Genomic DNA, 27,758 nt, shown 5'->3' with positions numbered 1-27,758 from the left:
GCAGAAAACCTGGATCACTTTCTTACACCAGACACAAAAATAAACTCAAAATGGAAGAAAGGCCTAAACATAAGGCAGGAAGCCATCAAAATCTTTGAGGAGAAAGCAGGCAAAAACCTCTTTGGCCTCGGCTGCAGCAACCTCTTACTCAACATGTCTCTGGAGGCAAGGGAAACAAAAGCAAAAATGAACTATTGGGACCTCATCAAAATAAAAAGCTTCTGCACAGTGAAGGAAACAATCAGCAAAACTAAAAGGCAACCGACAGAATGGGAGAAGATATTCGCAAACAACGTATCAGATAAAGGGTTAGTATCCAAAATCTATAAAGAACTTATCAAACTCAACACCCAAAAAACAAATAGTCCAGTGAAGAAATGGGCAAAAGACATGAATAGACACTTCATGTCTATTCATGAAGACATGAAGACATCCAGATGGCCAACCGGCACATGAAAAATGCTCAACATCTCTCATCATCAGGGAACTACAAATCAAAACCATAAAGAGATACCACCTCACACCTGTCAAAATGGCTAACATTAACAACTCAGGCAACAACAGATGTTGGTGAGGATGTGGAGAAAGAGGATCTCTTTTGCATTGCTGATGGGAATGCAAGATGGTGCAGCCACTCTGGAAAACAGTGTGGAAGTTTCTGAAAAATTAAAAATAGAACTACCCTACAACCCAGAAATTGCACTACTAATTTATCCAAGGGATACAGGAATGCTGTGTTGTAGGGACACACGCACCCCAATGTTTATAGCAGCACTATCAACAATAGCCAAAGTATGGAAAGAGCCCAAATGTCCATCGATGGATGAATGGATAAAGAAGATGTGGTATATATATACAATGGAGTATTACTCAGCAATCAAAGAGAATGAAATCTTGCCATTTGCAACTACGTGGATGGAACTGGAGGGTATTATGCTATGTGAAATTAGTCAGAGAAAGACAAATATCATATGGCTTCACTCATATGAGGACTTTAAGATACAAAACAGATGAACGTAAGGGAAGGGAAGCAAAAAGAATATAAAACCAGGGAGGGGGATGAAACATAAAAGACTCATAAATACGGAGAACTAACAGAGGGTTACTGGAGGGAGTGGGGAATGGGCTAAATGGGTAAGGGGCCCTAAGGAATCTACTCCTGAAATCACTGTTGCACTATATGCTAACTAACTTGGATGTAAATTAAAAAAAAAAAAAAACAAAAAACAAAAAATGAGTGGACTTCGGAGTCCAAGGTATCTGCACCACTCTTTATTCCCTATCTTTACAGATGAGTGAATGAGGTGCGCAGTCAAGGTCACAGATTTGTAAAGAAGCAATGTTTATTAGAACAAAAAGCCACAAAACATGAACACTTAGTGTGGAGACAGTGAACTGAGTCAAATGTCCTTTGACCGCTTACGGAACGCATTTCTCTACTTCAACTCAAGGAAGTGTAACAATCTTGATTACTCAGTCCTCCTCACCATCTGCACTTTCAAAGAGAGTGTAAGAGGTCGGGAGACTGTCCAGAACAGGCCTCAGAGTCAGGCGTGAGTGGCGGTTTGTAGTGGACAGATTTCGTCCTCCTGTGTCTGCTGAGGTGGGACTTCTGGCTGAAGCCTTGGCCGCACATCTTGCACACATAAGGCTTCTCCCCCTGGTGTGTCATCTGATGTAAGACGAGGTGTGACTTCTGGATAAAGCCCTGGCCACACTCTCTGCACACGCAAGGCTTCTCTTCTGAATGTACCCGTTTATGTGTGATTAAAGCTGACTTGTTGCTAAAGCCTAGTCCACACTCCCTGCACATGTACGGCTTCTCCCTCGAGTGTTTCCTCTTGTGCCTGATGAGACCTGCCTGGTGACCGAAGCCTCGCCCACACTCCCTGCACACGTACGGCTTTTCCCCTGAGTGTGTCCTCTGGTGTGCAACGAGGTTTGACTTCTGGCTGAAGCCTCGCCCGCACTCCTCACACACCATGGGCTTTTCCCCTGAGTGTGTCCTCTGGTGTCTGATAAGATTTGACTGCTGGCTGAAGCCTCGCCCACAATCCTTGCACACAATGGGCTTATCCCCTGAGTGTATGTTCTGGTGTCTGTTGAGGTGTGACTTCAGACTAAAGCCACGCCCACACACCCCACACACATAGGGCTTCTCCCCGGTGTGTGTCCGCCTGTGTGAGATGAGGGTTGAATTCTGGCTAAAGCTGTGTCCACACACTCCACACACGTAAGGCTTCTCTTTGGAGTGTGTCCTCTGGTGGTTGACAAGGGTCGTCCTCTGCCTAAAGCAGCGCCCGCACTCCTTGCAGGCGTAAGGCTTCTCCCCCGAGTGTGTTCTCTGGTGTGAGATGAGGTTCGACCGGTCACTGAAGCCCAGCCCACAATCACTGCACACAATGGTCTTCTCCTCTAAGTGTGTCCTCTGGTGTCTCACGACAGCAGACTTCTGGCTAAAGCCTTTCCCACACTCCCGGCACACGTAGGGCTTCTCCCCTGAGTGTGTCCTCCGGTGTATGATGAGGTTTGACTTCTGACTGAAGCCTCGCCCGCACTCACTGCACATATAAGGCTTTTCGCCTGAGTGAGTCCTCTCGTGTATGATAAGTGTTGACTTCCGGTTAAATCCTCGGCCACACTCCCTGCACACAATAGGTTTCTCCCCCGAGTGGGCCTTCTGGTGTCTGGCAAGGCTCTTCTTCAGACTGAAGCCCTTCTCACACACCCCACACACGTACGGCTTCTCCCCGGAGTGAATCCTCTGGTGACTGAGCAGGTTTGTCATCTTGCTGAAGCCCAGTCCACACTCTCTACAGTTGACCGTCCCAAATCCCAAGACTTCTATCCTCTTCAACAGTCTGCCTGCTTCCTCAGGGTTCCCCGCTGGAGCGGGGCTGGACTTGATTTCCACCCCTTTGATGCCGCTCCTAGAGCTCACTGGCTGCCTCTGGGGTGCCCTGGAGAACGTTCCCGAAGTCCTTTTCTTTGTCTTGCCAAACAGAGGCTTGGGGCCTTCTCTCTCTTGGCCTTCTGCTTTATCACTCCAGGAATCTCGATCAGAGGCTGGTTTCTGCTGCTTCTGGTCCCCTGGGCAGGGGTCCCCTGGCTCGACAGGAGTTTCTGCACACAAGCACGTAAAGACCCAGGGGGGATGGTTACACAGCATGTGTTGCATGTGGAACTCCTGACTGGAAAAATCCGAAGGGCAGAAAGGACACAGGTGGAGTTCCGGCTTTGGTTCTGCTGCAGAGAGAGAAGTTGGAGTCAGAATTGAGACTCAGTGAGGCAGCCTGAGCAATTCTGCCTAGTCTGACGGGGAGACTTGATTCCCTGTTCTTCAAAATGCTTACAACTTGAGGGCTACCCGGTCAAGACTTCCTTTAAATCACCTACTTTTCCAGGCTCAGAAAACCCACATCCTGGGGTGCCTGGATGGCTCAATCAGTTAAGTGTCTGACTTCGGCTCTGGTCATGATCTCACGGTTCATGAGTTCAAGCCCTACATCGGGCTCTCTGCTGTCAGCACAGAGCCTGCTTTGGATCCTCTGTCTCCCTCTCTCTCTGCCCCTCCCCTTCTCTTGCATGTGTGTTCTCTCTCAAAAAGCAAAAAACAAAAAACAAAAGAAAACCTGCTACTCAGCCTCTTCTATGTGGCCAGCTATAAAATAGCACAGGTGGTTTTGGCTCTTTAATTTTTTATTAAAAATTTTTTTCTTTTTGGGGCACCTGGGTGGCTCAGTCGGTTGAGCGTCTGACTTTGGCTCAGGTCGTGATCTCGCAGCTCATGAGTTCGAGCCCCACGTCGGACTCTGTGCTGACAGCTCGGAGCCTGGAGCCTGTTTCGGATTCTGTGTCTCCCTCTCTCTCTGCCCCTTCCTGGCTCATGCTCTGTCTCTGTCTCTCAAAAATGAATAAAGGTTAAAAAAAAAAAATTAACATAAATAAATAAAACATTTTTTCTTTTTAAGTTTATTTTTTTTTGGTAATCTCCACACCCAACATGGGGCTTGAACTCACAACCCTGAGATCAAGAGTCATGTGTTCCTCTGACCAAGCCAGCCAGGCACCCCTCAGCTCTTTAAATGGGGCCAATAGGTAACAGTCTTTCCCTGCTATTACAATTACCTTCTAACAACCACCCACACGACATAAACTGTGTCCACAAGTATTTTCTCTGAGAGAGATCTAACCAGAGGACCCATATGTAAATGTCATGTCTTTCCCTATTTCCCCATGAGGACAAAGGGACAGATGGAGAGAGTGGTCATTCAGGTTGGAGAGCCCCTAGTATAGGAAGCAGCATAAAAACGGTTCAAGAATTGCATAAAAACGGTTCATCTCAAGCGTGAGATGCCTGGAGGTCCCCCACTCACTAACAAAAATGTATTAGAGGATGACTTTGTGCCAGAATTTCTACAAGGTTTTCAGCAATGGACAACACGAACACAGTCTAGTCCCCCACTGACTTAAAGATGTTCCCTCCTGGTGCCCCTGACCAGTTGAAGCCCTGTTAATTTTCAAAATTAATCTAAATTAAAATTTTCCCAGACATCAATATAGATTTCTTCTTCTAGCACCTCACGTATAGAAGATGTTAACATTGACTGTAATTGTTTCATCAAAGCTGGTTCTAGTCATCTGAATGCAACAAATAACCAAACAATTTGAGAAACCAGGTATTGATTGTACTAGACCAACCTGAACACAATTTTCCTTGATCAATGAACCGAACTTTAAAAACCAACTGTATATACATTTATATTCCAGTATTCTATCCTATACAGAATGTTACTGTATTTGGAAATGGGGCTTGTTACTTAGTTTTTTCTAAAAATTTTTTTAAAGTTCATTTATTTATTTTGAGAGAAAGAGAATGCGCGTGAGAGCGCACAAGTGGGGGAGGGGCAGAGAGGAGAGACAGAATCCCAAGCAGGCTCCACACCATCAGCACAGAGCCCGACGTGGGGCTCGAACTCACAAATTGTGAGGTCATGACCTGAGCTGAGATCAAGAGTTGGATGCTTAACTGACTGTGCCAACCAAGCGCCCTGGAAATGGGGCCTTTAAAGAGGTAATTAAGGTTAAAGGGGGTCACAAGGGTAGAGGCCTGATCCAATGTGTCCTTACAAGAGGAGGAAGACACAGCCCTGCACTCGGGCGAGGATGAAGGTCTGGAAGGGAGGCCTCGCCAGGCAATGCAAACAACGTTCAGGAGTCAGGAGAACGGCTGCCCTCTCCAGCACCTGAGTGATGCCTCCTTTCTCCCACCCCCTGAGCCACCTGAAGCCCTGTGCTCCATTTGCCCAGTCTTCCCCACTCACCTGGACAGGTGGCTGGTGAGCATTTTCTCTCCTCTCTCCAGGTTTCCTTCCCTTGCTCCAGCTGTGTGATAAGTTTTGGTTTAGTAACCGGAATTCCTGTTCACAGGAAAAGAAAACAAGGTGGCTGTAGGTTAATGGGTTCAAGGGCCAACTCAGAAAGCGAGATGGCTACTTCAAGCATAGCCTAAAATGCCCAGCAGCAAGAAGGTGAGTCCTCAGAGATTCCAGGGCTTACCCAGTGAGACCAGGTTGCTGTAGTTTTCCAGCATCACCTCCCTGTACAGGGATCTCTGAGCAGGGCTCAGCAGCATCCACTCCTCCTGGCTGAAATCCACAGCCACATCTCTGAATGCCATGTGTGCCTGTAACAGAAAACACAGTCCTGCTCACTGAGGAGCCAGCCTTGCCCATGACTCAGGGTGAGGGGAAGGCAGAGGGTTGCCCTGTGGGAGGCAGGTGAGCTATTAAGATTCTGCCTTTGATTGTGACCCTAATGCCACGTGTTAAACCTCTGTTGCTATCCAGCCAACAACACTTGAGAGTCTACTACGTTCCAGATCTTGGGTGGGCTGTTTGGAGAATATGTGCAAAAAGGGTCCCTAACTTTTAAGAGCTTTAAATCGAGGCAGAAAGAAGAGGAAATAACATATAACAATTAAATGAAAGTAAAGCATAACAGACTTTTTCAGAATTTAAATGATTAAATAATATTACCAATCACGTTAGTATTGACGCATCTGAATGACTAAAGTTTATACAATTCAATAGTGGCACAGGCTAAACTGTAACTCAGTCCTTTCCCTAAATCCCATGGTCTCTTGGCTTCCTTGGATCTGAGAGGCACAAGTGGGTACTGGTGAAGTGCATGAGGTTGAACGTACTACCTGGGTTTGGGGTTCACTTCTGAGGTCAACAAGTGAAATGTAGACAATACTACATTAAATTTACAGCCCCACACTGTGGATGCTCCGCGTGGACCTTCTTGGCCACTCGACCTACAAATTCATCTCTACATTTGTTCTCATTCCCCTGCCCAGTTTTACTCATCTCCTTAACACTATTTAAAAATGGAGGACACAGATATCAGGAAAGGTATCCTGAAGCAGCCCCAGGAACTTATCTTAAAGGATGGGTAGGAGTCAAGAGGAGAGGGAAGTGCTAGGTATTCCAGATGAAGCATATGGGGAGCAGAGAAGAAGACACTGTGAGCAAAGGAAGGAAGGAAGCCACAACGTGGACAGGAAAGACAACCTGGGAGGAATAAAAGGTAGAATACAGAATAGGTGGAGTGTAGCAGTCTGTAGAATTTTTCATTTTTATTGTAAAATATACGTAACAAATATTTTACCATAGCTACCATGTTAAATGTACATTTCAGTAGCATTAAGTGTACAACCATCACCACTCTCCATCTCTAGAACTTGTTCATCATCCCATGCTGAAACTGTCACCATGAAAGAATAACTCCCTCCTCCTCTCAAACCCTGGTAACCACCATTTTAGTTCCTATCTCTATGTATGTGGTTATTCTCCATACTGCAGATAAGTGGAATCACACAATATTTGTCCTTTTGTGTCTGGCTAATTTCAAGGTTCATTCATGCAGAAGCACAAACTCAGAATTTCCTCCCTTTTCAAGACTAAAAAAATACTCAATTTTATGTAAATACTGCTCATCTACTGATGGACATTTGGTTTGTATTCACTTTTTAACCACTATCAATAATACTACCTTGCAAATTGGTATCTAATGACCTGCTTTCAATTCCCCGGGGTATATACCCAGAAGTGAAATTACAAGAGCAAATGGTAATGTCATGTTCACTTTTTTCAGGAACCAGTTTTCCACAGCAACTACATCATTTTACATCCCTACCCAGCAATGCAGACGTGTTTTAATTTCTCCACATCCTCACCAACACTTGTTGCTTTTTTTTGATGACAGCCATCTAATGGGTGCAAAGTGGTACCTCATTGTGGACTTAATTTGCATCTCCCTAACAACTGGTGATGATAAGCATCTTTGCATGTGCTTATTTGCCATTTGTATAACTTCTTTGCAAAATATCTTCAAGTTCTTGGTCCGTGCTTGAATTGGGGTGTTTGTATTTTCATTGTTGTTGGGTTACAATTCTTTATATATTCTGAATATTAATCACTTATAAGTGATTTGCAAATATATTTGCACAGAAATTTTAAATTTTGATGATCAACTTATCTGTTTTATTTCTTTTGTTGCCCGGATTTTTTGTGTAATGTCCAAGAAATCATCACTAAATCCAGTTTCATGAAGCTTTTCCCTTGTTTTTTCCCAAAGAGTTTCATAGTTTTAGTTCTTATCTTTTAGGTCTTTGATCCATTTTGAGTTCATCTTTGTATATGGTGTGAGGTAATGGTCCAACTATATTCTTTTGCATGTAGGTATACTGTTTCCCCAGCAATATTTATTAAATAAGATTGTCCTTTCCACATTGAATGGTCTTGGTACTCTTGTCCAAAATCATTTGACCATATACATAAGGTTTATTTCTGGGCTCTCTGTTCTATTCCATTAGTCCATAATTCTGTTTTTATCCTAGTACCACACAACTTGGATGACTGTAGCTTTGCAGTAAACTTTGAAATCAAGAAGTGTAAGCCCTGCATGTTTGTTCCTTTTCAAGACTGTTTTGGCTATTCAGAGTCCCTTGAAATTTCATATGAATTTTAAGATGAGCGTTTCTATTTCTGGGAAAAAAAAAAGTCATTGGGATTTTGGTAGCGATTGCACTGAATCAACTTGGGTCCTATTGTCATCTTAGCAATATTAAAATTTCCATTCATTAACTTGGTGTCTTTCCATTTCTTTAATTATTTCAGCAAGGTTTTGTACCTTTCAATGTACAAATCTTTCACCTCCTTGCTTAAGCTAATTTTTAAGTATTTTATTCTTTTTGATGCTATTAAGTTTTTCTTAATTCCCTTTTCGGATTGTTCATTGTTAGTGTGTACAAATGCAGCTGATTTTTGTGTGTTAATTTTGTTTCCTGTTATTTTGTTGAATTTGTGTATTAGTTCTAACAGGTTTTTGTGTGTCATTTGCAAACAGATAATTTTACTTCTTCCTTTCTGATTTAGATTTCTTTCCCTTCCTTCCTTCCTTCCTTCCTTCCTTCCTTCCTTCCTTCCTTCCTTCCTTCCTTCCAACTTTTCTTGCCTACTTACTCTGGCTAGAACTTCCAATACTGTGTTCAACAGAAGTGGCAGAAGTGAGCTTATTTGTCATATTTAATCTTACAGAAAAAGCTTTTAGTCTTCCACCATGGAGTATGTTAGCTGTGAGTTTTCCACAAATGGCCTTTATTATGTTCAGGTAGTTTCCTTCTATTCCTAGTTTATTGAGTATTTTAATCATAAAAGAGTGCTGGATTTTGTCAAATACTTTCTGCATCACTTGAGATGATCTTGAGGTTTTGCCTTTCATCTGTTAATGTGGTATATTTGTTGATGTTTATAAGTTGAAGCATCCTAGCATTCTAGGACTAAATCCCACTTGGTCAGTGGAATTCTTTTAATATGGTGTCTAATTCTATACAGCAACATAGAATTCTTTTACTAACATAGAAAACCATATAATTCTTTTAATATGCTGAATTTGGTTTGCTAGAATTATGTTGAGAATTTTTGCACCAGTATTCATAAGGGATTATTGGCCTGTAGTTTCCTTTATTGTCTTTTTCTGGCTTTGGTACCACAGTGATGCTCACAGAATTAGCTAGGTAGTGTTCCTTCTTTGTTTTTGGGGGGAAATGTTTGAGAATTGTTTTTCTTTAAATGTATAGTAGAATTCACCTGTGAAGGCATCATGTCCAGGGCTGTTCTTTGTTGGGAGCTTTTGATTACTGATTCGATCCCCTTACTATTCTATTAAGGAATTTTATTTCTTAATGATTCTGTCCCCAAAGTTATTCTGTTTCTAAGAAGCTGTCCATTTTAGCTAGGCGGTCCAGTTTGTTGGAGTACAATAGTACATTTCCACAGAATCAGTAGTAATGCCCCACTTTTGTTTCTGATTTTAGCAATCTGAGCCCATTTGTTTTCTCAATCGAGCTAGCTAAAAGTTTTCAGTTTTGGTAAACTTTTTGAAGAACCAATTTTTTTGTTTTATTGATTTTCTATATTTAACTCTGTTCTTATCTTTATTATTTCTTTCCATCTGCTACCTTGGGTTTAGTTTGTTCTTTTTCTAGACTCTTAAGTTGTAAAACTACATTGTTTCCTGACAATCTTTTTCCTTTTCAATATACATATTGTAGCTATAAATTTCCCTCGTAGCACTTCTTTTGCTGTATCCCATAAGTTTTGGTATGCTGTATTTTGTTTTCATTTGTTTATAAATATTTTTTAATGTTTATTTCTTTTGAGAGAGGGAGAGAGAAAATCCCAAGCAGGATCCATGCTGCCAGCACAGAGCCCAACACAGGCCTCAATCCCATGAGCCATGAGATCATGAGCTCAGCTGAAATCAAGAGTCGGACGCTCAACCGACTAAGCCACCCAGACGCCTGTGTTTGTAAGTATTTTCTAATTTCCACTGTGATTTCTTCATTGGTCCACTGGTTGTTCAGGAGTGTGTTGTTTAATTTCCACAAATATGTGAACTGTCCATTTTCCTTCTGTTATTGGTTCCTAACTTCATCCCACTGCGAGAGAAGATACACAGATCTTTTAAATAAATCTATTGAGACTTAATTTGTTGTGTAACATATGGTCTATCCTGGAGAATGTCCCAGGTCCCAGGGGTACTTTTTGTTGTCAAGCAGGGTGTTCTGTATAGGTCTGTTAGTTCTGGTTAGTTTATTGTGTTCTTCAAGTCCTCTGTTTCCTTACTTCTGTCTGGTTGCTCTATCCATTGTTGAGGGTGGGGTATTGAAGCCTCCAACTATTGCTGTAGAATTGTCGATATCACCTTTTAATTCTATCAACTTTTGCTTCATGTATTTTGAGGGTCTGTTATTAGGTAGGTAAGTATGCAGAATTTTTATATCCACTTACTGCACTGAACTTTTTATTAATGTATAATGTCTTACCTTTGTAATCTTGTTTGGCTGAAAATCTATTTTTCTCATACTGGTATAGCCACCTCTATTCTCTCTTGGTCATTATTTGCATGGAGTATCATTTGCTATCCTTTTGCTTTCAATGTATTTGTGTCTTTGAATCTAAAGCGAGTCTCTTATAGACAGTGTATAGTTGGATCATAGTTTTATTGTTGTTGTTGTTATACATTGTGCAAAATCCTGTGTTTTGACTGGAGGGTTTAATACGTTTACATACTATGTAACTTCTGATAAGAAGGGACTTCTGCCATTTTGCTATTTGTTTTCAACATGAGTTGTAGCTTTTCTGAACATCATTTCCTGCATTACTGTCTTGTTATTTAGTTGATTTTAGTACATTAAATTCCCCTCTTATTTCCTTTAGTGTACATTCTATATCTATTTTCATTATAGTTATCACAGTGATTAAATTTAACATCCTAAAGTTGTAAGACCCTAATCTGAATTGCTATCAGTTTAACTTCAATACACAATTCTTCTCTCATATAGCTCCATCTTCACCTCCTGTCGTTATTAAAGTCATAAAATTACACCTGTATGCATCATGTGTCCAAAAATATAGACTCACAATTGCGTTTTTTGCTAAGGCATTAGTCTCTTAAATCATGCAGAAAAGAAAAAGTGTAGTAAACCAAAGTGACAATAACACTAGCTTATATAAGTGCAGATTTATTTATTTTTACTGTAGAACTATTTCTTCGTATAGCATCAAGTAACTGTCTAGTATCCTCATACTGCAACCTGAAAGACTCCCATTAGCATTTCTTGCAAGGCAAGTCTAGTGGCTGAAAACTGTATCACCTCTTATTTTTCTGGGAATGACTTCTCCCTTACTTTTGAAGGACAGTTTTGCTGGATATAGAATTCCTGGTTGACAGTTTTGTTTTTTTTTTTCTTTCAGAACTGAATATATCAACCCATTGTCTTCTGGCTTCGAAAGTTACTGATTAGAAATCTGCTGACTTTAGAGGACAGTTTGTATGTGACACACTGCTTCTCTCTTGCTGCTTTCAAGATTCTCTGTTGCCTTTGGCTTTCAAGGGTTTGATTACATTGTATTGTGGTGTGGGTCTCTTTGATAGCTTATCCTACCTGGAATTTGTTGAGCTTCTTAGTTCCTTTTTAAGTTTTCTCTTTATTGATATTTCCATTTTGTCCTAACATAATTCTCTTGACTTTTCCACATCTTCCTTTAGCCCAGAGAATCTTTAAGACAGCTCTTTTAAAGTCTTTGTCTAGTAAGTCCACCATCTGGCCTTTATCAGGGAGTTTCTATTGATTTATTTTTTTCCTTTGAATGGACTGTACTGTCCTGTTTCTTTGTTTGCCTCATGATTTTGCGTGTGTGTAAAACTGGATATCTGAATCTTTTAATATGGCCGCTTTAGAACTCAGATTCTTCAGTATTTTCTGGATTTTAAAACTGCTGTATGCCATCTGCACTGAGATTCAGCCTAAGGTGTAAACTTAGGGTTTCCTCAGGTCTTTCTTATGCTTTTCTGATCCTGTGCTTTTCCATAGGCATGCATGGTAACTTTCTAAATAACCTGTATGTGCAGTTCTTTTGGATGTTCTAGTCTTAAAATGTCTGGCTCCCAAAAGGGGAAAAAGGGAAAAAATAAAGGGGAAAAAAAACCCTGCCAGGATCTAGTTCTTTAAATCCCCTACTTCAGTCAGAAGGAGTTGTAACAATGGTGCCCATTTATGTAATCAGAAGCAGCAATCAGAGCACAGGTCCTCGATATTTGGAGGACAAGGTCCTTACTGTCCACCCTGGCTTCCACAAGCTGTCAAACTGCTCCAGGTACACATGCATGGATTTCTGCCAGGGGGATGGGGGTGGGTGATGGTTACTGCACTAAGAGCTGAAACTGACTGTTCCAAGCCTTCCTTTGGAAGCTGCAAGCATTCAACTAGACTCCAGAGTTCCAAAATATTACATTAGACAGATTCTGGGTGCTTCTTACCTCATCATTTTCCCTGATGTCACTCTCAGCTTGTAAAAGTTTTAAAGCTGAAGAAAGGAATACAGACTCTATCCTGCCCTATAGAACTGTGTGTTGTTCAGAGTTAGCCACTTGGTGAATGACTTAAGTCATGGGTCGAACAGGTTTCAGGTAAGGTAAATCATACCTCCAGGACTAATGCTAGATTCTGCCAGGTATCATCAAGGCAGTCAGGATAAGAGAATGTGTCCATCCTGAGACAGCCAGTATGGAAATACAGAAAACACTCACCATTACCCTGGCTTTCCGGGACCCTGTGGCCATTTTTCCTGGTATCCCTAAAGAAGGATGATATCTCAGAAGGCAGATCTGGGTAAGGAAAACAGAAATGAAAGGGTGTCAGGTGGAAATGCTCTCCCCATCAGTGAGGCAGGGCCTCACTTGGGGGAAGGGGGAAGTGTGGCATGATGGGGAATGTAACAGGCTGATTCCCTATCAGGGCCCTGGAAAAAGGTCCAGGGAGCCAAGCCTTCAGCAGGGTCAGTTCCAAACTCTCCTGATCAAAACAAATTAAACGTAAAAGGAAATTTCTGAAGCCATTTATTTGGCAGTACGTGATATTAAATGCAGTATTATGAATTTGAAGAGTTGTGAAAATGGTATTCTGGTTGTTTTTCCAAAGAAATACATATTAAAGTATTTATGGATGAAAATGATTAAAAACATTTTAGAAAAAAATGAGACAAAAACAAGAAACAAAAATTGCAACATGGTGATGGCTGTTAAAGCTGAGGCTTTATTATAATATTCTTGCTTCTTTTGAACATGTTTGAAATTCTTCTGTTAATAAAGAGTTATTTTAAAATTCTTAAACACCACCAAAAAAGCTTATGCAATATGGTAAAGCATTAAGAAGTGTTAAATCAAGATGATGTACATAAGGATGGTACTTATGCTACTGCCTCCTTTATTTTTGCGCTTTCTCATTAAAAAGGCAAAAAGTATACAATTTTTCATTGGATAGCCAGGACAGAAAAAAACACAACAACACTGTATTGAGAACAAAATTAGCAAAATCGAAAGCAATATCTGGGGACAGAAACTGGTAAGAATGAAGTATCAATTCTAAAAGAATAAAGTATGACAACTCAAATTAAACTAATAAATATTATGACTTGGATGAAGTGGTCAGGAAAGAAGTAAAATAAAACTGCAAATCACTCATAAGGGAAGTCAGAAGACATTTTTCAACAAATGTATTTTTGTGGTTTAACTTCATTCTATTTAATTATACAGGCAATTAAAATCTGTTAGTGTTAGAAAGAATCCAGAGTAGTCTGAAGATTATAAAGGAAAAAGTTCAGTTCTCTTTCTGGACTCTGCCCCAGGCCCACATTCAGGTAACTGCTGTTAACTATTTCATGAGTACTCTTTGATTTATAACATTGTCTCTTCATTTTCATTCATATTTGGGTACACATGCAAATAATGTTACTTTCCTATAAATAAAAACCATCTGTATAATTCTTTGACTTGTGTGCATTTAATATTTAGGGGTTATGTGTACACCAATACTCACAGACCTAACTCAATTCTTTGATTATTATTACTTTATTAAAATGTTTGTTTATTTTTGAGAGAAAGAGAGAGAGAGAGAGAATGTGCAAGCAGGGGAGGCACAGAGAGAGAGGGGAACAGAGGATCTAAAGCAGGGTCTGTGCTGACAGTAGAGATGTGGGGCTCAAACTTGTGAACTGCAAGATCATTACCTGAGCTGAAGTTGGAAGCTCAATAGACTTAGCCACTCAGGTGCCCCTTATTTTTTATGAGAGAGAGAGAGAGAAAGCACGAGTAGGGGAGAGAGGTAGAGGAAGACAGAAAGACAGAATCTTAAGCAGTCTCCACACTCAGCACAAAGGCCAATGTAGGGCTCAATCCAAAGACCCTGGGATCCTGACCTGAGCTGAAAACAAGAGTCAAACACTCAACTGACTAAGTGACCCATGCGCCCCTACTCCACTCTTATTGATAACTCATACTATGTCCATCAGCAGACCACATTTTCTTTAACAAAGTGTTCCTCTGTCAACTGACAGACTGTAGTGTTTATCACTAGAAAGTTAAAAGCAATACCTTTTTGCAAACCTTTTTGCAAACATGTCAGTATTTCTGTATGAGTGCTAAAGGAGTGTAATTACTGGACTTAATACCAAACATATGCTCACACTGCCAAACTGCCCTCCAAAGGCCGACCAATTTACAATCCCAATGACTACACAATAAGTGTGCCCCTTTCCACACTTTTGGTAACACTTGATTCATCCAAGGGATTCTTCAAGTAAGATGACTATAGGAAAACAGTTGTACACATGCAAGAGTTTGAGGAATTCTATAGTCATGAGCTCTTTGTGAGGAATCTACTGGAAGATGAACATTAGACATAATAGGACAGGACAGGGAAAACCAGGTAAAGACCTGATAGTGAGCATTTAGTATACATAATTGTAGATCTAGCACTAAATGGTGGGTAAGAATGGGGAAGAAAAATATATACTAATGGTATAAGGCCTATGTGTCCAGATAAAGTAGAAATGCCACTAAAATGGGAGAAGAGAAAAGGCAATAGGGAAGTAGAAAAAGTTTACTGAATGTTGCATTAGGTAGGAGGTAAAGGGAAAACAAATGAAACCGCAGAATTTCTAAAAACAATGAAAACACTATGGATGTGTGAGATTTATTTAAAACAGTGAGGTGAGCTTTAGATATTTCAATAAAGACAAGAACATAAATTAATGAACAGAAAAAAGCATAATAAGTGAAATCTTAACTTCTTAAAAATTAGTGAAATGAACACAGCTTTTTTAGGAAATGAGAAAATATAAATATTCAAAATAAGAAACCACAAAGGGGAAATACTTGACTCCAGTTTTTTGAAGTGTCAATGTACTGGGTTTAAAAAAAAACAACCAACTAATTGTTTTCACTTGCCTTCTACTCCAGAAAGTAGGAGAAAAACAAAAACTAAGAAAAGCAGAAGAAAATGTCTTTTTTTTTTTTTTATAAAAAGAACGAGTAGCATTAGATTCTGATACTGAGGACAGCTTCTATCAAACTAACCCTCTTACTAACAACTATAAACCCTACTCAAAATATAAAAAACAACTATTTGAAGACACTACAACCAGAAGCAGTCAGAAACCAGAAGGGATATGATCCTTGAAAGGAAGGACGCACATGGGGTAAGACCTGTATTTAACTGTCTTTTCATTTAAGGGCGCTCCCCAGTACGTGTGGCACATGGGGAACAGATCAAAAGTCTGTGGCTTCCAGACTTCCTGGAAACCATATGGCATAATCCTAGAAAAGTGGCAGCAACAAAGGATGGAGCCTCAAATCTACGCAAGCCCCTCCCACAGTTGGCTGAATACATAAGGCAAGACAACAAAGAACTAACGTGGATAACAATGGATGGAAGGTCAAATGAGCTGTGCAGGTGTCTGCTACTGTTCACAGGTGAGACTGAGTTCAGAGCTTGAGGCCAATCAAGTAAAAGATTGCTAAATACCTTAGATAACCTTCTACTGAAACACAGGTAATTTACACAAAACATACATCCTGTCAGCATACCTAGACAGAGAATATTCTAACTTCAAATTACTTGTAATAAAAATAAATAAGACATAAAACACTAAACCAGTGAGCTATCTCTTATACTCCCTACACAGAGCCAACGGGGAGCAGAAGAGGAGCTAAGAGGGAAACTACACGAAAGAGAGAAAAGAGGCACTGTGTGGACTTAGATGAGAGGAAACGACAGCCCAAAAACAAAAGCTACCATATGTGAGAAAATACTGATAGGTCAGAGCACTTATAAAAGGGAAAGGACTTAAAAAGGGTAGGCAGACGGAGCACAGAAGTCTCAGGAAGGTACAGCTCCAGGGGAAAGGGGGATCACAAGCAAGGAAAAGGCACCTCTTGGCAATGTCAAGATAAAGGGAAAAATAAGCAAGGGGGGGGGGGTGGAATACAGGGCCTTGCAAAACAGAAGAGAAAGAGGAAGAGGAAGAAGGAGGAGGAGGAGGAGGAGGAGGAGGAGGAGGAGGAGGAGGAAGAAGACACAATATCTCCTCCTCCTGCAATCCAGTAAAGAAACCATACTAGCTACACTGACAGAAGAGTTTTCCTGAACTAGAAAATTAGAAACACACTAGATCTTATTTACTAGATTTCTGTCTACAGAAATGCAGATGAGCAGTTCTCCTGTATAGAAAACCAAAACAGAAAATGAGAATCCAAAGTTCAGCTAAAGAAAATTCTACCAAAAACAAGTGACACAGAAATAGCTGTAATAAAACACTCTAAGCTGAGTTCAAGATCCTCAAACATTTGGGCATATGAGAAATCATCTTGAATCAAAAATTCAAATTTGTACCTATGTTATGAAAATGGATAGAATTAAACTTATTGTGATACATTTCCCAATATATACATGTATCAAATCATTATGTTGTACACCTTAAACTAATGCAATGTTATATGTCAATTATACTTCAACAAAACTGGAAGCAAAATTTGAAAGCTAAAAACAAAAATGGGCCAAAAAGAGGGGCGCCTGGGTGGCTCAGTCGGTTAAGCGTCCGACTTCGGCTCAGGTCACGATCTCGCGGTCCGTGAGTTCGAGCCCCGCGTCAGGCTCTGGGCTGATGGCTCAGAGCCTGGAGCCTGCTTCCGATTCTGTGTCTCCCTCTCTCTCTGCCCCTCCCCTGTTCATGCTGTGTCTCTCTCTGTCTCAAAAATAATAAAATAAACATTAAAAAAAATTTAAAAAAAAATGGGCCAAAAAGAAAAGAAACAAACAAAATGAAAGTTGATTGAACTTCAGAAAGAAATGAAACTAAGTTACAAGATACTGAAGAAGAATAGATTGAAATGAAAACAGGATGGGCACTTAAGTGTAGCAGGAAAACCACTTAAGAGAATAAAAATGAAATAAAGAATGGGTCGGAGAGAAAGTGGTTGAAATGGAAAACAGACAAAAAAAGGATTATCACCCATATAATTGTAGTTCCTGAAGAAGAAAACAAAAACATACAAACAAAAAAGGAAACAGTATACTTAAAACTATAGTCCAAAGGGCACCTGGGTGGCTCAGTCACTTAAGCATCTGACTTCGGCTCAAGTCACGATCTCATAGTTGGTGGGTTCGAGTCCTGCGGCCGGCTCTGCGCTGACAGCTCAGAGCCTGGAGCCTGCTTGGGATTCTGTGTCTCCTTCTCTGTCTGCCCCTCCCCTGCTCACACTCAGTCTCTCTGTCTGAAAAATAAATAAAACATGAAAAAAAAGTTTTTTTTAAGCTATAGCCCAAGAAAACTTCAAAAATAGATGACCTGAATCTAAATATGAAAGGGCCTACTTCTGAGTACCAGGGAAGTTTACTCACAATCACCAACTTCAAGGTATCTACTGGAAAAATGGTCAGGCTTTTAAGAACAAGACTCCTAAGCGATTCCAAGCAAAAAAATTACCAGACTTCCATCATAATGATCAAAAGCATCATTCAACTGTTGGGCAGTGCTCAGAATGTACAATGATGCAGCCACTATAGAGAACAGTATAGTGGTTGCTCAAAAAATTAAAAATAGAATTATCATGTAATCTACCAATTCCACTTCTGGGAATATCCTAAAAGAACTGGAAGCAGGGACTCAGACAGATATTTGTACACTTTTGTTTTGTAGCGAGAGAAAGTGTATGTGCACGCACAAGAACGAGTAGGGGAGGGACAGAGAGAGGGGGAAGAGACAGAATCTTAAGCAGGCTCCATGCCCAGTATGGAGTGTGAGGCAGGGCTCAATCTCACAGCCTTGAGATCATGATGTGAGCTGAAATCAAGAGTCAGACACTTAACTGACTGAGCCACCTAGGTGCCCTGTACACTTATGTTTATAGCAGTATTCATAATAGCTAAAAACATGGAAACAACCCAAGTGTCCATCAACAGATGAATGGATAAACAAAATATGACAGACACACACATGGATATTAAAAGGAAATTCTTACAAAGGAAGTTTTGACACATGCTACAACATGGATTAAACTTGAAGACATTAGGCTAAGTGAAATAACCCGTTAGAAACAAAAAGAGAAACATTGTATGATTCCACTTATCTGAGGTACCTAGAGTAATCAAATTCACATGGACAGAAAGTTGAAGAGTGGTTGAGAGGGGCTCAGGGTAAGGGTAAATAGGGAATTATTGTTTAATGGGCACAAAGTTCCAGTTTGGAAAGGGAAACAGCGAGGTGAGGGAAATGTATAGCTGGAGATTTTAAACACAGCTAACTTAATCAGGAAAAGAGAAAGCATAAATATTCCAAATAAGAAACAACAACGGGGAAATAACTACCAAATCACCAAAACACATTTTTAAGAAGTCACTTAAGAGTATTTTTCAGATCTCCATAAAATAATTGTACACCTAGATGAAGTGCATAACTTCTAAGGAAATATAATTGACCCTAAATGGTCACGAGGGAATTCAACCAAACTTTCAAACCAGAGTCCCAGTGCTCTAAATACTGTCCGGGAGCACTGAAAAATGAAGGGAACTTCCTTATTCTTTTCATAAAACAACTATAATGTTGACACCTCAACTTGATGGCAGTTCGGAAAATTAAAAATTAGGCACCTGGGTGGCTCAGTTCGTTGAGCATCTATCTGACTTCAGCTCAGGTCATGATCTCACGGTTTGTGAGTTCAAGCCCCACGTCGGACTTGCTGCTGTCAGTGCAGAGCCTGCTTCAGATCCTCTGTCCCCCTCTTTCTCTGCCCCTACCCCAGTTGCACTCTCTCAAAAATAAAACAAAACATCAAAAAATTTTATTAAAAAATTAAAAATTAAAGACCATTATCACTTATGAATTTGGAGCAAAATTCTAGAAATATCAGCTAAGAGACTCCAACACAACAATAAGAAAATATTTCACCAAGACAAAGTGAGATTCCCAGAAATTCAAGATTGGGTCAATATTAGGAAATCCATTGCTATAATACACCTTATTAATCAACAGATCTAAGGAGAAAAACCAAGTGTTTTTATGCATGCTGAAAAATTATTAACAAAACTCAGCACCCATTCATTACTTAAAAAAAAAAACAAAAACTCAAGAATATAAGATTGAAGGATTTTTAAAACTTTTTATTTTGAACTGATTTTAGACTCACAGAGAAGGTACAAAAATATCAGTTCTCATATAACCTTCATCCAGCTTCCTCTAGTGTTAACATCTTAGAAAACCATAGTACAATGATCAAAACCAGGAAATTAGCATTGACACAATACTGTTAACTAGACCACAGTCCTTAACCAAATTTTGTCCGTTTTTCACTAATGTCCTTTTTCTGGTCCAGGATTCAAATGAAGTTCCCACACTGTATTTAGTTGCCATGGATGTTTAATTTTCTCCAATTTGTGACAGTTCCTGTCCTTTCTTGTCTTTCATGAACTTGACACTTTTGAAGAATATCTCTCAATTTTGGATTTGTCAGATGTTTTTTCATGATCAGAAGGAGGTTAGTTCATTTTTGGCTAGATTACTTCAGAAGTGATGTCATGTCCTTTTCAGTGTACTGCATCAAGGGCTTGATGATACTCATATGTCTCATTACTGATGATATTAACCTTGATCTTGATCACTTGGTTAAGGCGATGTGCTGGGTTTTTATAATTAATAAGTATTTTGGGAGAGATACTTTGAGATCATACAAATATCCTGTTTCTGTTCAAACTTCCACTCACTAATGTCAGCATGCATCTGTGGGACGTGTCCGCAAGACGTATTACTGTGGTATTTACCAAATGACGATGTTCTAGTTCCCTTTTTGATTCTAAATTCGTTTTAACTGCTCTGTAAGCAAGAGCTGTCCCTTCTCCCTCATTTTTAAATTTATTCAATTATTTATATCAGTATGGATTCATATCTTATCCTATGAGTTACAAGAGAATATCATCACTATTTTCTTGCTCAAATTATTCCACCTTCAAACATCGGGAGCTCTTGCATGTTGGCCTTGTTCCTGTTTTAACCAATAAATGTGGCACAAGTGACACTGTGCCAGTTACTGATTTACGTCTTAGGAAGGCTGGAGAGCTTATGTTCTAGGGAGGCCCAAGACACCATGCAAGAAGTTCAACTCCTCTGCCAGAGAGACCATGCAGACGCCCTGATACTACATGGAGAGAGTGTGGCCCAATTGTCCCAGCTGACTCCAGCCTTCTAGTCAACCCATAAAGGGCCAAATATGTGAGGGAACCATCTTTGAGGTTCCAACCCACACAAGTCCCTGAGAGACTGTGGCCATAGCCTGATCTATAACTCACACAGAGCAGAAGAACCACTAAGCTGATCCCAGTGGATACAAAGACTTGTGAGACATTATAGCACGCTGATTCTTCTAAGCCGCTAAGTTTTGGGGGGGTTTGTTCTGCAGCAATCGATAATCAGAACCCTTCCAGACATGCTATGGCGTCTTCCTCTTCAACCTACTTAATGACAGTAGCACCTTCCCTCTCGCCCATGTGCCTACTCAGGCACCAGGACTACTTCCCCACTTGCCACATCAAGCCCATTACCTGGGCCAACCGGTTCCATCTCCAAGAACTCTCTCAACCCCTCCCCGCTCCCACACCAGCCGCGGTAAGACAATGGTCACAGTCTCTCCTGATAGGGTCTGCAGACCCTCTCCCAACATTCCAGTCGGCCTCATCCATTCCTACCAGAATTGGCTCTACATACATATGGCTGGATCGTTCATTCATTCAGTAAAACATTTATTAAGCTCCCACTGTACGATAGGCACGATTCAGACACTGGGGATACAAAAGTGAACAAAGGAAAAAAACCTGCCCTCATTGACACGAAAGTCCAGAGGAGGAAGATGGGCATACTCAATTAATGAATAAAACACACAGGATGCCAGGAAGTGATGAGTGAGGTGAAGACCAATATGGCAGGGAAGGAGCAAAGTAACAGAAGCAGGGTGGGGTTCTGGAATTGCACCTAACGGTTCGACATGGCCTCTCTGACAAGGCAACAGAGTAGAAATCTGAGGGATATGAAGAAGTGACCAAGCGGGTAGCTCTGAAAAGCGACAGTTCACTGTGCTTGGTGTGCTGAGCATCGCAGGTCAGAGACAGTGCACAGTTAAGGTACAGAGTTCACTGTGGCTGGGGTGCTGTGTTTGAGACCGCGTTGGGGAGATAAAGTTCAAGTGTAAACATGGGGCGGGGAGATCAGACTCAGCTTTGCAAGATACTGGTTTTGACTTTGGGATAAGAAGCCATTGGAGGGTTTTGAGCAAATGCATGACACAATTTGATTGACATTTTTTAACAACAATTTTATTTTTTTTTAAATTTAAATGTTTATTTCTGAGAGAGAGAGAGAGAGAAACAGAGAGAGATTGTGTGTGGGGGAGGGGCAGAGAGAGAGGGTGACAGAGGTTCTGAAGCAGGCTCTGTCTGCACTGGCAGGAGAGCCCAATGTGGGGCTTGAACTCACAAACCGTGAGATCATGACCTGAGCCAAAGTCGGATGCTTAAACAACCGAGCCACCCAGGTGCCCTGACTGACATTTGAAAAGATTCCTCTGGGGGCGCCTGGGTGGCTCAGTCGGTTAAGCGTCCGACTTCAGCTCAGGTCACGATCTCACGGTCCGTGGGTTCGAGCCCCGCGTCAGACTCTGGGCTGATGGCTCAGAGCCTGGAGCCTGCTTCCGATTCTGTGTCTCCCTCTCTCTCTGCCCCTCCCCCGTTCATGCTCTGTCTCTCTCTGTCTCAAAAATAAATAAACGTTAAAAAAAAAATTTGAAAAGATTTCTCTGGTTGCCATACTAATATAGTTTAGGGGGCAAGGGAAGATGCAAAGGGATCATTCAAGGGCTCTGATTATCCAGGTGAGTGAGGTGAAATGGTGGTCCGGGCCCCAGTGGAAATAGTGGAGATTGGAGATAGTTAGAGTCCAGATTTGCTTAGTGGGGATGGAGTGTAAGAGCAAGAAAGAGTCAAGGGTGACTCCAAGGGTTTGAGCCTGAGCAATCTGAAGGAAGGAGATGCCATGTCCCTGCCCCTTATTAGAGCTTATTAAACTCCCTGAAAGAGTGGTCTATACTCCACTGGGGCGGAGCACGTTTGGGAGGCGACCAGAGTTTATTGTCGGACACATTAAGTTTGGGATGCCCAAGAGATACCCAGGAGGAAATTCGAAGTAGACAGCAGGAGACTAGAATTTGGAGAGGAAGGCATGGGTCTAGGCTGAACCTCAAAGATGGCATTTAAGGCCTGGAGAGGAGACGGGGTCACAAGGGAGACAGTATGGCTGGAGAAGATGAAAAGTCCAAGAACCGAACCAAGGCCTTCCACAGTAGGGATCTGGGAGAAGGGAAGTTGGCAAGAGAGAGGAGGAGTGACCTATGAGATAGGAGGAAAACCCGGAAACCAAAAACAACCAATGTGAAAGAGTATTTTAAGGAAGAGGACGTACGCAACTATGTAAAATGTTGCTGAGAACGGACTATGGCTTTAGCCACAGGGAGAGCATGGGCACCTTGACGACAATGTGTTTCAGTGGGGAGGGCCAAAAAGGCCTCATAGGAACATTTAAGAGATGAAGGAAGGACAGACATGGAGACAGCAAGCAGAGGCAATTCTTTCAAGCTTAGCTCTGATGGGGAGGAAAAACACAGAGCAACAGCTGGAGGGGGAAATCACGTCACTGCTCTGCTCCCTGCTGCCCTCAGATCAAGGCCACACTCACTAACTTGTCATTGAGGACTCATTCCAATAACACCCAACCCACACCTTTCCAATCAGATCTCCCCTGTGAACTTCCTTCCCAGCCAGCAAGAATGACAACTCTGTGCCTTCACACTGCATCACCCGCTTAGTCTAATTGGGTGCCCAATCCTCCAAGAACTACATCATGATCCAGTGGGACAGTTGGACAGTCACAGTGCAGCCTGGGAGCCCTAGAGTCCTGAGAGTGTCGACTGTTCTGCTGCTGACAAGGACACTGGAAGTACTGCCTGGGGAAATCCGGGAATGTTCTACAGTGGGATGGCATCTGAGCTCAATCAACAGGGTTTATACTGAAGCAGAGAGGCATGGAGAAATCAAAGGGGTCATGAATGAGGGCACAAGGTCTGAAGAAGAGTCCCTGTGAAAACTGTCACCCTGACAACGGGCCTTCTTTCCTGGGGATGGGACATTGTAGGACACAAGATGCAAAGCTGAGCAAAGAAAACCTACTGTGGTTCGGCAAGCAAAAGGTAAAGGGTCCCCACCTGAAGCTGGATTGTCAGGAGCCCGGGAGTCCTCTCTTTGCCCACCAGGCAGTCCTCTCTGGGCAGGCAGGGGCTGCAGGGGGCAGAGCAAGAACAAAAAAACGTTCAGAGTTACAGGAAACCCTCATGCTCCAGTAGGGTAGGGCCTCTTCCAACCTTCCTTCCTTTAAGGAGGAATGGACCTACCACAGAAGAAAAGACTGTGCACAGCTTGCTGGGAACACAGCTTGCCCTGACACGCTGCTGACACTGAGCAGGAGCTGATCCTCTCTCACCTTTGTTCTTTTTTTTTTTCAACGTGTATTTATTTTTGGGACAGAGAGAGAGACAGAGCATGAACGGGGGAGGGGCAGAGAGAGAGGGAGACACAGAATCAGAAACAGGCTCCAGGCTCTGAGCCATCAGCCCAGAGCCTGACGCGGGGCTCGAACTCACGGACCGCGAGATCGTGACCTGGCTGAAGTCGGACGCTTAACGACTGCGCCACCCAGGCGCCCCCTCACCTTTGTTCTTAGTAAGAATAGTACTTAGTGGGCCCTGAGTATATACGAGTATACACCAGAGACTGTTCCAGGCACTGTGAGTTTTACCTTTCTCCTCACCCAGTGAAGTACAATTTATTATCTTCATTTTACAGATGAAAGAATTGAGGCACAGCAAGGTCAGTCTCTTACCGGAGGTGGCACAGCTATAAAATGACTGAGCCTGGATGAAATCTGGCTGCAGAGGCCATATTCTTAACCAGTGAGGGCAGTGATGGTGAATCTCTGTGGGTTGCAAGGATTCTCAGTGTATCCATGATAAGAATCAAGAATGCTCCTTGGGTGATAAGCACTGAATTTGAGTAATGGGTCTAAGGAGTTCTATCTACTTCTGACTGTTTGAAATTTCTCCATAAAAAGTTAAAATGGAACTTAAAATTCCAAAGCCCGTTCACACCAGAGACGTGGGAATCTGGGATTTCTGTGGACAATGACGATCCTCGGGACCTTTGAAAAACTTGCCCAGTGGACCCTGGCCTGACCTCTTCCTCCAAGGCCGGAACCCAAGGGCGACCAGCCAAATTGAGAGCCTAGCATCGCGCCAAAATGGCCACTCCACACCCAGTGCAACTCGGGCACGTCTGGCCAAGCCAGCCTGCCCATCGTCCCGCCGCGGCAAAGCTGAGGGGTACACCCGAAAAAAGACGATCAGCACCCACCCACCCAAACCCCAGACACGTGGCCCCAGGGACGGCTCCCACACCACCACCTGGGAAATTATCAGACCCCCAAAGCCTACTTACTAAACTCCCCGCAAACCCGGGGAGTTGTGACACGAGCGACCCCCTCTCCCAATATCGCGATTTCGGCCAAGGCCGAACCTGTCCCCACCCACAAGAATCCCTGGACGAAAGGCCCAAGCCCAGCACCCACCACCACTGGACTTCGCCGCTGAGCTTCCCCCACGTTCCTCGGAGATGCGCGCTCACACCCACAAAATAAGACATCCGGGAGAGCACGGCCTGAGCCACGACAGCGTGTCCCCACACTACCTCCTCTCCCCGCCATCTGCACCGACCCCAGCCTCAGCCCAAAGACTAGCCTTTCAGGACCTACCTTTCCGCGCCGGGAAGGGCACAGTTGCGGCAAGGGTCCCACGGGAGCCTTACTCGCTAGCACCACCAAAGAACAAGGGGTCACTCCAGCCACCAGCTGGGGACCTACTTCTGTAGGGCGCCAGGACTACACTCCCCAGCATCCTCGGTGTGGCGCCGGGACCACACTTCCCAAGATGCTCCGCGCAACCAGACGAGGGCTGACATCCCTCGGCTTCCACTGCCCTCCCAGGGAGACGTTTCTGGGTAATGTGCCCGGTCACTGTGGAGAATGACCACTGTGGCACCTGGATCCCCGGTCTTTTTTTCTTAAATCCGCGTCCACAAAACATGCTTCCCGGGTGAAGCTTCTCGACCTGCCGTGACCTCCACTCTAACGCCTCGGCCTCAAAGACTACACTTCCCAGTGACCCCTACTGTGACTTCCGCAACCGGTGCCGGCCCGCCTCTCGGTGGGCGGAAATGACGCGTCAAGGGGGAAAGATCAGTTTGCCTTCTGGGATTGGCTGAGGTCGGCAGCGGTTGGGTGAAGCCGCCCTTCTCCAGCGGCGGGGTTGCACACCATGGTCGGGGGCGTTCAGTGAGAGCCCCGCAGGCGTGGTCTCGTCCAGCTCACGTGCCCTTTTAACTCGGTTGAGGCCCATGGAGGGTGGAAGCTGAGAGAGGCAGAGCAGTCTTCCCGAGGTCTCCCGTCCCGAGCGAGGTAGACCTGGATTCTGAGCATAAGCCCTCAACCCAAACAACCCATTTCGGATGCCCGGAGACCTTTTTCTTCTGCTGGAGTCCCCAGAGTTTTGGGCAAACTCATTTGTCTTCTGGAGAACAGGAGCCTCACTGTTGGACCATAGCTTGGGGTATAGCCCACTGTCGACTTAGCTCTTGAGGTCTTTGTTCCGGGGTCTGGTTGAGAATAAGGGGTTTTTGTTTGTTTGTTTTTGTTTTTGGAAAATGAATCCATTCCCTTCTTTTGGCCCGCTGCCTGTTCATAGTGAATTTAGTTCATCCCTGGTTCTGGAGAAATGCTCAGTCTTACTTGGAGCCCTCTTTTGACACTTCCTCTCTGCCCCACCCGTGACTCATTCACCAAGAAATTACCTGTTAACATCCATGAAGGTTCAAAGTAACAATGCAGACACATCCATGTGTAAGTGTCCAGGGATGCTTGCTGTATGCCAAGGGCAGAGATGGCTGGGATCCCAGGGGCCTTGGAGGTGAGAGACCAGGGGGGCCTTCCAGGATGAGAGACTGCCTGAGCTCCCCTGAGGAAGTAGATGAGATGAGGAGTTGGAGAAAGGCCGGTGAGAAGAGAGCAGGAAGTGAGGTCAAGGTCTTAGGAGCTTGGTCACTGGGTAAATTGTCCTGGACTCAGTGAGGGAAGTTGTCAAAAGAAATTGACAGGGCACCTGGGTGGCTCAGTCGGTTTAGCGTCCGACCTGGGCTCGGGCCACGATCTCACAGTTTGTGAGCTCAGGCCCCACGTTGGGCTCTGTGCTGACAGCTCAGAGCCTGGAGCCTGCTTCCAATTCTGTCTCTCCCTCTCTCTCTCTGCCCCTCCCTCACTTGTAGTCTGCCTCTCTCTCTCAAAAATAAATGTTAAAAAAAAAAAAAAAGAGAAATTGACACTATCTTTTGTCATCTTCAATCTTCTAAGCCCCTCTGGTAAATTTAAAATTTTTATTTATTATGCTCTTTAGTCCTACAATCCCCACTTGGTTCTTTTTTCATAATTTCCATCTTTCAGATGAGGTTGCCCCCATCTGTTCACTCATTATGCACATGTGTTCCTTCATTATATTTATATTACCTGTTGTAAAGTCTTTGCTAAAACCTCTGGGCCATCTCAAGATCTGTTTCTGTTGACTGCTTTTTTTTTTTTGTCTTGACTATGTTCCTCTGCATGTCCAGTAATTTTTCAACTTTATCCTGGGCATTTTTGTTAGCAAGACTAAATTCTCTTCTATTCCTCTCCTCTGAGTGTATTTTTTATTCTTATAGATAGTTTAGTTATTGGCTGGTCATTTTGAACTTGCGTAGGCTTCTTTTATGCTTTATTAGGGTAGGTCTTTGAGCATTCAGGGTATTTATCAAGCCTCTCTAACTTGGCAGCACTCAAATTTAAAGTTCTTTCACCCATGCAAATATTACATCTTTATTCTAGTTTCTGTTAGATCACGTCTAGAGAAGATGTTACTATAAGATGTGGTTTTTCTCAGTGGCGGATTAAATGTTACATTAGATAGTTGAGAGAGAATAAGTCAACTGGAAGATAAAGGCCACAAACTTACACAAAATGTAGCACAGAAAGACAAAGAGGGAAAATTTTTAAGGAGCAGTTAAGAGATACGGAAGATAAAATAAGAAAGAGACAATATAGGTAGTGGAGGAGAGAGAATAGATAAAGGAATAATGGATGAATTTTTTTCCAAAATTAATTTTTAATCCCTAGCAGCAT

General features: G+C 42.6%; 1 protein-coding gene across 8 annotated transcripts; it reads right to left on the bottom strand.

Moving 5' to 3' along the window:
- Positions 1-1,318: 1,318 nt before the first annotated feature.
- Positions 1,319-25,726, bottom strand: ZNF133 (zinc finger protein 133). Of its 8 annotated transcripts, none has more exons than XM_045445407.1 (6): positions 25,308-25,726; positions 23,710-23,782; positions 12,661-12,738; positions 5,560-5,686; positions 5,325-5,420; positions 1,319-3,246 (listed from the first exon to the last, which is right to left on the bottom strand). In XM_045445407.1, the coding sequence occupies exons 3-6, from the start codon at positions 12,691-12,693 to the stop codon at positions 1,499-1,501; spliced, it is 2,004 nt and encodes a 667-aa protein (XP_045301363.1). In that variant the 5' UTR covers positions 12,694-12,738; positions 23,710-23,782; positions 25,308-25,726; the 3' UTR covers positions 1,319-1,498. The 8 variants fall into 8 exon arrangements, with proteins under 8 accessions (XP_045301363.1, XP_045301358.1, XP_045301359.1 ...); XM_045445402.1 differs by lacking the exon at positions 25,308-25,726 and adding an exon at positions 25,125-25,213; XM_045445403.1 differs by lacking the exon at positions 25,308-25,726 and adding an exon at positions 25,125-25,213 and having other exon boundaries at positions 1,319-3,243.
- Between the last annotated feature and the right edge of the window lie 2,032 nt (positions 25,727-27,758).

This window comes from Leopardus geoffroyi, chromosome A3, assembly GCF_018350155.1.
Source record: "Leopardus geoffroyi isolate Oge1 chromosome A3, O.geoffroyi_Oge1_pat1.0, whole genome shotgun sequence".
NCBI lineage: Eukaryota > Metazoa > Chordata > Mammalia > Carnivora > Felidae > Leopardus > Leopardus geoffroyi.
Note: the sequence above shows the minus strand (reverse complement) of the source record. Positions and strands in the feature narration are given on the sequence as shown.